This window comes from Pan troglodytes, chromosome 8 (assembly GCF_028858775.2).
Source record: "Pan troglodytes isolate AG18354 chromosome 8, NHGRI_mPanTro3-v2.0_pri, whole genome shotgun sequence".
NCBI classification, from domain to species: domain Eukaryota; kingdom Metazoa; phylum Chordata; class Mammalia; order Primates; family Hominidae; genus Pan; species Pan troglodytes.
The window spans coordinates 18,625,284-18,637,411 of NC_072406.2; the positions used below are offsets into that span (position 1 = coordinate 18,625,284).

General features: G+C 39.7%; 1 protein-coding gene across 3 annotated transcripts in view; it reads right to left on the bottom strand.

The window, feature by feature from the left end:
• The window catches only part of GDI2 (GDP dissociation inhibitor 2), a 49,518-nt gene that overhangs the window by 12,979 nt on the left and 24,411 nt on the right, over positions 1-12,128 (bottom strand). For all 3 annotated transcript variants that reach the window (XM_507638.8, XM_009457892.4, XM_063781329.1), the window contains exons 5-6: positions 7,615-7,813; positions 6,905-7,036 (exon numbers count right to left, since the gene is read on the bottom strand). In XM_507638.8, coding sequence (XP_507638.3) covers positions 6,905-7,036; positions 7,615-7,813 — 331 coding nt within the window. The remainder of the gene's footprint in view (positions 1-6,904; positions 7,037-7,614; positions 7,814-12,128) is intronic.

Below are 12,128 nucleotides of genomic sequence, written 5' to 3' on the forward strand. Positions count from 1 at the left end.
ATGGCACATGTATACCTATGTAACAAACCTGCACGTTCTGCACATGTACCCCAGAACTTAAAGTATAATTTTAAAAAAAGTATAAAAGTACGTTATGCATAATTAATCTATAATGCCATAAATGATCATGCAAAACTTAAATAATATGGTGGCCTGAGGGGCTGCCTTGTAATTGAAACATGCTTTCTTTCATGCATTGACTATATGCATTTTGTTAATGCGCATTTTGTTTAAATAAGTTGTGTAAGACACACACCTTTCTAGATGAAACTATACGTGTATGCCACACTTTGCACTACTAATGATCACCTCAAGACTATCAGGAGAAATATTTTTATGAAGAAAGGAACCAAATTATTAGTTATGCTTTTTTAAACAAATTACCAGTTTACATAATTAATAAGGGTGCATTTTAAATTCTAACTTTGTTTATTGTATAATGTACCATTTAAAAATACCAAGGAGGAAATATCCTTTGCTTTTAATGATGCATGAGTGGAAGTAATGCTAGTTGGCAGTATTTGATTGTAAGAAATCAATAAATTGTGATTTAAAAAAAATCAGCAAACAACAAAAGGAAAAACTAAAAGGACCCACTTTAACAAGGTGTAAAATCCAGTCTCCACAAATGCAAGATGAACAGTCAATAAAAAATGTAACTGCCTACTCAAACCAAAACCAACTTTTCAGAGGAAGAATCCGGCATCTCAACAAACTATCAATTCATGTGTCCAGTATACAATCCGACATTACTAGACATGGGAAGAAACAGAAAACTGTGATCTAAAGAAAACAGAAAAACAAACAATAGAAACAGATGCCCAAATGTTAAAATACGCAGTTTAAAAGCAGCTATTATAAATATGTTCAAGGATATTATATGTTCAAGAATATGTTCCAGAACAAATATCCTTGTTCAAAGATACATATTCAAGGATAAATATGTTGTTATAAATGTACTCAAAACAGTCAAGTAAATAGAGAATATCACAAAAATGAAAACTATAGGCCGGGAACGGTGACTCATGCCTGTAAAGCAGCAGTTTGGGAGGCTGAGGCGGGCGGGTCACAAGGTCAGGAGATGAGACCATCCTGGCCAACATGGTGAAACCCCATCTCTACTAAAAATACAAAAATTACCCGGGTGTGGTGGCATGTGCCTGTAATCCCAGCTACTTGGGAGGCTGAGGCAGGAGAATCGCTTGAACCCGGGAGGCGGAGGTTGCAGTGAGCTGAGATCGCGCCACTGCACTTCAGCCTGGGTGACTCCGTCTCGAAAAAAAAAATGAGAAAAAAGAAAACTATAGAAAATGGGAACTCTAGATCTAGACAGTATAAAAAAATTAAAATTCACTGAATGAGATTAACAGCCTATTGAAAATAGCAGAAAAGGTCAGTAAACTTGAAGCCACATGAACAGGCATTCTCTGATATGAAGCACAGAGAGGGGAAAAAAAAAAGTTTGATGCTTTTTTTTTTTTTGTAAGAGACAGGGTCCTGCTCTGTCACCCACACTGAAATGCAGTGGTATGATCACGGCTCACTGCAGTCTCAACCGCCCAGGCTCAAGGGATCCTCCCACTCAGCCTCCCGAATAGCTGGGACTACAGGCATGCATCACCACACCCAGCTAATTTTTTGTGTTTTTCTAGAGACAGGGTTTCGCCAGGTTGCCTAGTCTGGTCTCCAACTCCTGGGCTTCAAGCGATCCACCCACCTCACCCTCCCAAAGTGCTGCAATTACAGGCATGAGCCACCATGCTCACCTAAGCCCAGAAGTTCAACACCAGCCTGGGCAACATGGTGAGACTCCATCTCTACAAAAATACAAAAGTTAGCCAGGTGGGGTGGTGCATGCCTGTAGTCCCTACTACTCAAGAGGCTGAGATGGGAAGATCCCTTTAGCCCAGGAGGCAGAGGTTGCAATGAGCCAAGATCATGCCACTGCACTCTAGCATGGGTGACAGAGTAAGATCGTGTCTCCAAAAAACAAACAAACAAACAAACAAAGACCAAACTATAAATATAAGTGAACTTAATGTGACAAAACCATCTACAAAAAAAAAAAGAACTATAGAAAACATATTTAATAGTAAAATATTTACTAGATTCCCCGTAAAACTGGGAACAAAGCAAGGACGTCCATTCTCATCCCTGCGACATTATCAGGAAGTCCTAACAAGTGCAATAAAGGTAAGTGGGGGAAAAACACATAAAAGTTATAAAAGAAGGATCTCTTTATTCACAGATGACATGACTGTGTAGAAGGATAATTCTAAGAAATATATAAAACTAGAAAAACTAGTAAGTGAACTAGTAAAACTTAAGTACAAGATCATAGGATACAACGTCAACATACAATTATATTTCTGTATACCAGCAGCAAACAATTTCAACATAAAATTAAGACAATTTCATTAACAGCAGCATCAATACAAAATACATTAACAGCGGCATCAGTACAAAGAGATTGAACAAAAATGTGATAGATCTCTACAATGAAAGCTGTAAAACACTGCTGAGAAGAAAACCACATGGAGAACAATCATATTTATGGACTGGCAGACTCAGCATAATTAAGATGATCATTTTCTCCAAACTCATCTACAAATTTAACTCAATATCAAAATCCCAACAAGCATGTTTTCTAGAAATTGACAATCTGATTTTAAAAACGTATATGGAAATGCGAACACCCAAAACAAATTCTGAAGAAAAAGTTGGCGAAAGTGTTATCACCTACTTCAAGACTTAATATAAAACTATAATTATCCAGACAGTGTACTACTGGCATAGGAAATACAAATCACTGAAACAAAACTGAGTCCCAAAACAAACTCATATGTAGCCAACTGATTTCCCACAAAGGCACCACGACTACCTAGAAAAGGAAGTCTTTCCAACAAATGCAGCTAAAACAACTAAATATTCGTATGTAAAAAAAAAAAGAACCTCAAGTCTTACCTCATCCCACACACCAACACTGTCTCAAGATGAATCAGATTTAAATGCACAGATAAAATTATAAAACTTCTAAAAAAAAAAAAAAAAAGACAATAGGAGAGTATTTCTGTGCCCTTGGGGGCAAGTAAAAGACTTCTAAAATAGGGCCAGGCGCGGTGGCTCACGCTTGTAATCCCAGCACTTTGGGAGGCCAAGGCAGGCAGATCACGAAGTCAGCAGATCGACACCATCCTGGCTAACACAGTGAAACCCCGTCTCTACTAAAAATACAAAAAATTAGCCGGGCGCGGTGGCAGGCGCCTGTAGTCCCAGCTACTCAGGAGGCTGAGGCAGGAGAATGGCGTGAACCCAGGAGGCGGAGCTTGCAGTGAGCCGAGACAGTGCCACTGCAATCCGGCCTGGGCAAAACACCCAGACTCTGTCTCCAAAAAAAAAAAAAAGACTTCTAAAATAGGACCCAAAAGGCTATAAACATTAAAAAAATTTTTTCTTTGATATACTGGACTTCATCAAAATGTAACACTTCTAGGTCAGGCACTGTGGCTCATGCCTGTAATCCCAGCACTTTGGGAAGCCAAGGCAGGTGGATCACTTGAGGTCAGGAGTTAGAGACCAGACTGTTCAATAACAGCAAAACCCCGTCTACCCAAAATACAAAAATTAGCCAGGCGTGGTGGCACATGCATGTAGTCCCAGCTACTCAGGAGGCTGAGGCATGAGAATTGCTTGAACCTGGGAGGCAGAGGTTGCAGTGAGCCAAGATCACGCCAGTGCACTCTAGCCTGGGCAACAGAGCAAGACTCTATCTCAAGAAAAAAGTTAACACTTATGCTTATCAAAAGACCAGCCATAAACTGGGAGAAAATATTCTTAATACATATATGACAAAAGACTTGCCACCATCATACACCAAGATCTCCTACAAGTCAAAAACAGAAAGACAATCCAATCTTTAGAAATGTGCAAAAGACTTGAACAATCACAGCACAAAATTATACAAATGGTCAATAAGCTCATGAAAAGGTGAGCAACATGAGTCAAGAAATACAAATTAAAACCATAATGAGATAGCGTTTCACACCCACTTGGGCAATTAAAATTAAAAACTTACAATACTAAATGTTGACAAGGATGTGGAGCAACTAGAACTCTCACACACTGCTGAGTGTATACACAATGACACAACCACTCCAGAACACTGTTTTACAGTTTCTTATGAATTCAGACTTCTATCTGCCACATCAGTCAGCAATTTCACTCCCAGTATTTACCCAAAAGGAAATGAAACCTATATCCCCACAGAAAGTGTTTTACATAAAAATTTCAGTGCCTTCATTCATAATAGCCAAAAACTGAAAACTAACTAGATGTCCACCAAAAGGAGAATTATATGCTCATATAATTCATACAAAGGAATTCTACTCAACAATTAAAAAAAAAGAATTGGCCAGGCACAATGGCTCACACCTGTAATCCCAGCACATTGGGAGGCCAAGGTGGGTGGATCACTTGAGGTCAGGAGTTCAAGACCAGACTGACCAACATGGTGAAACCCCATCACTACTAACTATAAAAAATTAGCCGGATGTGGTGGTGCATTCATGTAATCCCAGCTCCTTGGGAGGCTGAGGCAGGAGAATCACTGGAACCCAGGGGGTGGAGGTTGCAGTGAGCTGAGACTGCACCACAGCACTCCAGCCTGGGCAACAAGAGTGGAACTCCATCTCCAAAAAAAAAGAATTACTGACACATGCATCAATATGGATGAATCTCAAAAAATGAAAAAGACACAAATGAGAACATATTGTATTATTCCTTTTACATGAACTTTGAGAACAAGCAAAAGTAATCTATAGTGACAGAAATCACAGAGGTGGTTGCTGGGGATGGGGGGCAGTATTCATTATGAGGTGACACAAGGGAACTTTATGGGGTGAGGAAAATGTTCTATACCTTCACTCAGGTTTTAGTTAAACCCAGGACAGGGATAGGTCTATAAATTTATCAAACTGATTTTTTTTAAATATATATAGTTATAAAATAAAAAATACAAGAATAGCTACTTCTGCTCGCTTCTGGTGTCCATTTACATGAAATATATTTTTCCACCCCTTTACCTTAAGTTTGAGTCCTTTTGTGTCTGGTGAATCTCTTGAAGACAGCAGATACTTGGTTGATGAGTTCTTATCCATTCTGCTATTCTGTATCTTTAAAGTGGAGCATGTAGGCCATTTACATTCAACATTAGTATTGAGATTTGAGGTACTATTCTATTCATCGTGCCATTTGTTTGCCTGAACACCTTGTTTTTTTTCTTCATTGTGTTATTGTTTTATAGGTCCTGTGTGATTTATGCTTTAAGGAGATACAATTTTGGTATTTTGAGAATTTGTTTCAAGATTTGGAGCTCCTTTTAGCAGTTCTTATAGTGCTGGCTTGGTAGTGGCAAATTCTCTCAGCACTTGTTTGTGTGAAAAAGACTACTTTCCTTCATTTATGAAGCTTTGTTTCACTGGATACAAAATTACTGGCTGATAACTTAAGGAGGCTAAAGACAGGATCCCAATCCCTTCTAGCTTTTAGAGTTTCTGCTGAGAAATCTGTTAATCTGATAGGTTTTCCTTTACAGGTTACCTGAGGCTTTTGACTCACAGCTCTTAAGATTCTTTCCTTCATCTTGACTTTAGTTAACCTGATGACTATGTGCCTAGGTGATGATCTTTTGGTGACGAATTTCCCAGGTGTTCTTTAAGCTTCTTGTATTTGGATGTCTAGATCTCTAGCAAGGCCGGGGAAGTTTTCCTCAATTAATCCCTCAAATTTGTTTTCCAAACCTTTAGATTCCTCTTCTTCCTTGGGAACACCAATTATTCTTAGGCTTGGTTGTTTAACGAACTTATTGGAGGCTGCGTTCATTTTTTTTTATTCTTTTTTGTCTTTGTCAGATTGGGCTAATTCAAAAGCCTTGTCTTCGAACTCTGAAATTTCTTTCTTCTACTTATTCAATTCTATTGCTGAGACTTTCCAGTGCATTTTGCATGTCTCTAAGTGTGTCCCTTGATTTTCAGAAGTTGTGATTATTTATTTACGCTATTTTCCTGGAAATTTTTCCATTCATATCCTGTATCACTTTTTTTATTTTGCTAAGTTGGACTTCACCTTTCTCTCGTGCCTCCTTGATTGGCTTAATAATGACCTTGTGAATTCTTTTTCTGGCAATTCAGAGATTTTTGTCTTGGTTTAGATCCATTGCTGGTAAGCTAGTGTGACCTTTTCAGAGTGTCAAAGAACCCTGTTTTGTCATATTACCCCAGTTGTTTTTCCAGTTCCTTCTCATCTGGATAGACTATGTCAGAGGGAAGATCTGGAACTCAAGGGCTGCTGTTCAGATTCTTTTGTCCCACAGGGATGCTCCCTTGATGTGGTGCTCTCCCCTTTCCCCTAGGGATGGGGCTTCCTGAGAGCCAAACTGCAGTGATTGTTATTTCTCTTCTCGATCTAGCCGCCCAGTGGAGATAATCAGGCTCTAAACTGGTACTGGAGAGTGTCTGCAAAGAGTCCTGTGATGTGATCTGTCTCCAGGTCTCTCAGGCGTGGATACCAGCACTTACTCTGGTGGAGGTAACAGGGGTGTGAAGTAGATTCTGTGAAGGTCCTTGGTTGTATTTTTGTTAAGTGCGCTGGTTTTGTATTGGCTGGCCTCCAGCCAGGAGTTGGCACTTACAAGAGCACATCAGCTACAGTTGTACAAAACTGGATTTTTTTTTTTAACTGAAGATATCCGTGCATATCATTATATGTTAATTTTATTTCAATAAAAACAAAAAGCATCTTATTACTCATAGACTGATCTCATCTCATTATTTAAACTATATCTCATATACACATTATGTTGAAGATGAGGTTTTGGATCACTGAGGTTTTAAACACAGGCTCTTACCTTGCAAATCCTTGGGGCAGTTCTCCAAGGCCATAGAGTGGATAAAGGTATGGGCTTTTGCCATATCTTGCCAAAGATTCACTGTAAAGTTTAATTCTATTAATGGTTTCATAACACGGTTGATCTAAGTAGCTGGAAGAAAGGAAATGAGTATTAGGAAAGGACTTTAGTTTTCATTCATGGTGTTCAATTTATAATTTTTTTTGAAGCGATTTCAATCCGCTATCTTCTTTTTTGTTTTTTTGTTTTTTGAGACAGGGTCTCACTCTGTCGCCCAGACTGGAGTGCAGTGGTGCAATCTCGGCTCCCCACAACTTCCACCTCCCAGGCTCAAGTGATTCTTCTGCCTCAGCCTCCCAAGTGGCTGGAATTACAGGGGCGCACCACTACCGCCCAACTAATTTTTGCATTTTTAGTAGAGAGTGGGTTTCACCATGTTGGCCAGGCTGGTCTTGAACTCCTGACCTCAAATGATCCACCCAACTTGGCCTCCCAAAGTGCTGGGATCACAGGCGTGAGCCACCACGCCTGGCCCACTACCTTTATATTTAAATCACTTAAAAGGTCCCAACACTAATTTCAACTAGAACCTCTTCATTCATAGTGCAATATGGCTAAGTATTTGTTTTGTTAGAATTTCCACTTGGAAGACTTGGGAAATTTAGTGAGAATTTCAAGAAAAATACAAATCTAAAAACCGAAATACTTACTCATCAGTTCTGTAAAGTGCAAGAGCATGACCAGTAAAATCTATAACGTCTTGACCCAAATCAAATTTCTTATACACATCTCGCATTGTGGTCTTCTTAGGATCAATGCCTTCAAAAGTTCTCGGATCTTTTTCATCGAAGTTGGCAACATACACTAGGAATTTCCTGAAGCGACGTTTTTCAAACAATCCCATTAGGCCTAAATAAAAAAGAATTTTTCAAAAAGCACACTCACAATCAGACATTGAGGAGAACGAAGTATGAGAGCAAAGTTTAAACATGCCTTGTTATCAACTGCAGAATGCAGGATGCAATTTTTTTTTTTTTTTTTTTGAGACAGAGTCTTGCTCTGTCGCCTAGACTGGAGTGCAATGACGCAATCTCAGCTCACTGCAACCTCTGCCTCCCGTGTTCAAGCGATTCTCCTGTCTCAGCCTCCCGAGTAGCTGGGATTATAGGCAACCGCCATTACGCCCAGCTAATTTTTCTACTTTTGGTAGAAACAAGGTTTCACCATGTTAGGCTGGTCTCAAACTCCTGACCTCAGGTGATCCGCCCACCACGGCCTCCCAAAGTGCTGAGATTACAGGCATGAGCCACCGCGCCTAAAATGCAGGATGCAATTTAAGATATGGGAGTTTGGACAGCATGGCTTCCAGTTTCACAACACTTTAAACTGACACGATTATAACAGGTTACTTATAAAGTCTTCAATTTTACCATACAATTACAAGTAATTAAAACTACTACTTAACTGAATGAAAAATGTCAAATTATGTTTCTTACTAGGTACAAGGTAAATGTGACTCTGAACAAGTATCCATGAAGCCATCCATCTGAAGAGTCTTCCTTTGACAACTCTGATCTACACTCAGCCAATTGCCTAAATTCTGAATGCTCTTCCTTTTCCGCCTCTGTATGCTAAGATACAACCGGGCACTTAATGATAACAGCTTAAGATAACAAGAACAAATTGACCTCGATAAAATTTAGATGCTGCTGCTACTGCTGCTAGTCACTTACTTTACTGAAATCCTACATAAGCCACCAATTCGCTGCATTTTACACTAAAAAACAGATGAAGAAGCTACAAATTACCACTTTATAAATCCTCAGCTTTTATTACTAGGCTGTATTTCAACTAATCATAGATGATAGACAAATAGCCAATAAAAAAGAAAATTTTCTGATTTTATCTCCCTTCTCCCCCCATTCCTAAGCTGTACAGCTATTTTTAAAATACAACTACAGTTTTAAAAACAAACTCTCACATGTTTCTATTGACAGCTTAATGTTTTGATAGATTTAATATTACATCCAAGATCATTTTCCAGCCAACAAAACTGAAAATTAAAACCATGAGGCTGGTCAGGTCGTAGTGGCTCACGCCTATAATCCCAGCACTTTGGAAGGCTGAGGAGGGTGGATCGCTTGAGGTCAGGAGTTCAAGACCAGCCTGACCAACATGGTGAAACCCCATCTCTATTAAAAATACAAAATTAGCTGGGTGTGGTGGCGCACGCCTGTAATCCCAACTACTTGGAAGGCTGGAGCAGGAGAATCGCTTGATAAACCCAGGAGTCAGAGATTGCACTGAGCCGAGATTGCACCATTGTACTCCAGCCTGGGCAACAAGAGTGAGACTCCGTCTCAAAAAAAAAAAGAAACATGAGGCTATTAATGACAACTGACTACATTTAATTTTTTAAAATTAAGATTTACAATTCAGCCTTTTAAATGGACAGAATGTACACACAGTAAAGGCATAAGGCTGAATAGAAATATCCTATTACCACATCAGCACTATACTTAAGACACAAGTGTAGTTGTTAAGACAGGCAAAAGGAAACATGAATCACTATTTCAATGCACTTAAAACTTAGGTATCATATTCCGGTCGGCACAGCCTGTCAGAACCTAAAGCTATTACTAACAGTTATTTTGGAGTATCTCCCAACTTTTGTTTATTTAATAGAAACCTGAGTTGCTGTTACCAACTTTTGTTTTAATCAAAATAAAAATCTATCATGTTTCCTTCTCTTTCCTCTCCTTTATTTTCCTCCATTACCTGATCCTTACCCAGAGAGGGATAGAAATCAGTGCCACTCCTGTTTTACACAGCACAGTAGAGACGTCCTGGCTGTTTTTCCATCCCTTAATTCCATGTTGCTATGCATGGCGCCAAATAGTGATCTCAATGACTAGCTGTTAACGGCATGAGAACCAGATATAATTGTATTACAAATACTTCAAACACCCAGTGCTCATTCTGAAAAACTCCTAATTGAAAAAGTTCAAATCAATAATGTGTTTCCTACTGTGTTTTTTTTTTTTCCCCATAGAAACAAGGTCTCGCCATGCTGCCCAGGCTGGTCTCAAACTCCCAGGCTCCTAAAGTGTGGAATCACAGGTGTGAGCCACTGCACCTAGTCCCTACTGGGTAATTTTTTACAACTACTATTTATCTATGCTGATGCCTTCCCAGATCACCTTATTTAAAGCGTCCTTCTCACACTCCCTCCTTCCTCTTTCCCCCACAGCAATGGATCACCATGGGATATGCCTTTCTGTATTTACAGTTGTCCCTTGAATAACACATCTGAACTGCCACTTTTTATGTAGATCAGAGGTGTCCAATTTTTTGGCTTCCCTGGGCCATGTTGGAAGAAAAAGAATTGCCTTGGGCCACACATAAAATACACTAACGATAGCTAATGAGCTTTAAAAAAATTGTGAAAAAAAATCTCATGTTTTAAGAAAGTTAACAAATTTCTGTTGGGCTGCATTCAAAGCTACCCTGGACCACATGCAGCCCAAAGACCACAGACTGGACAAGCTTGATGTAGATTTTTTCTTGTCAATAAATGTACTGAAAAAATTTTTGGAGGTTTGCATGTTGTTTTTTTTTTAAAAGGAGTCTCACTCTGTCGCCCAGGCTAGAGTGTGCAGTGGCGCGATTTCGGCTCACTGCAACCTCTGCCCCTGAGGTTCAAGCAATACTCCCACCTAAGCATCCCGAGTAGCTAGGATTAAAGGCATGCACCATCAGACCTGGCTAATTTTTTTTTGTATTTTTAGTAGAGATGGGGTTTCACCATGTTGGACAGGCTGGTGTCAAACTCCTGACCTCAAGTGATCCGCCTGCCTCAGCCTCCCAAAGTGCTGGGATGACAGGCATGAGCCACTATGCCCAGCCAGGTTTGTTTTTTCTTTCAGTTCTACGTTTTATTTTACTTGATTTTTCTTTTCCTTTTTGAGATGAGATCTCTGTCACCCAGACTAGAGTGCAGTGGCGCAGCCACGGCTCACTGCGGCCACCAACTTCCTGGGCTCAAGCAATCTTCCTGCATCAGCCTCCTGAGTAGCTGGGACTGCAGGGTATTCAGCTAATTTTTCTTCTATTTCTTGCAGATACAGGGGTCTTACTATGTTGCCCAGGCTGATCTCGAACTCTCGGGCTCAAGTGATCCACCCACCTCAACCTCCCAAAGTGCTAGGATTACAGCCATGAGCCACAGTACCCGGCCAAATGATTTTTTTTTTAAGAGACAGGGTCTTGCTATATAAGTATATATCGTCCAGGCTAGAGGTGCAGTGACTATTCCCAGGTGTGAACATAGCACAGTACAGCCTCAAATGCCTGGGTTCAAGCAATCCTCCTGCCTTGGCCTACCAAGTGGCTAGGATTACAGGTGCACAGCAACATGCCCGGCAGATTTGTGACAATTTGAAAAAACTTGCAGATGAACTGCATAGCCTAGAAATACCAAAAAAATTAGAAGAAAGTTATGTATGTCATGAATGCTAAAATATATGTAGATATTATTTACTATCATAAATACATGCAATTCTATTTCAAAGTTAAAATTTAATCACAAAACTTAGGCACACAAACACAGACCATACACGGTGCCACTGTAAACAAAGAAAGATGTAGTATTAAGTCTTAACTGCGTAAGGTTAACTGCAGTACATACTGTACTACTGTAATAACTCTGGAGCCACCTTTTGTTGCTAATGTGGTGAGCTCAAGTGTTTGAATATCTTAAAACTCTATGTGACAATAATCATCTCTGTATGAGCAGTTCACCTGTCCAGTAAATTATCTGTCACAGTAAAAAGTGATCTCTCCTTGTTCTCACATATTTTTCATCGTGTTTAGTGCAACACCATAAACACTGAGTAAAATGTAGGACCCACAGGGAATGCCACTGATGCTGGAAGTGCTCCCAAGAAGCAAAGTCATGACATTACAAGAAAAAGCTGAATTCCTTGAAACGTACCAACTGACTTCAGGTCTGCGGCTGCAGTTGCCCGCCATTTCAGACAGACAATTCATCTCATACACATACAACCTAAACTTTTGGTATCAATAAGTCCAGTATGGTACTGTAAATGTACTTTCTCTTCCTTATCATTTTCTTAAGGGCACTGTCTTTTCTATAGCTTACTTGATTGTAAGAACACAGTATATAATACATTATCACAAGGCCAGGTGCAGTGGCTCACACCTG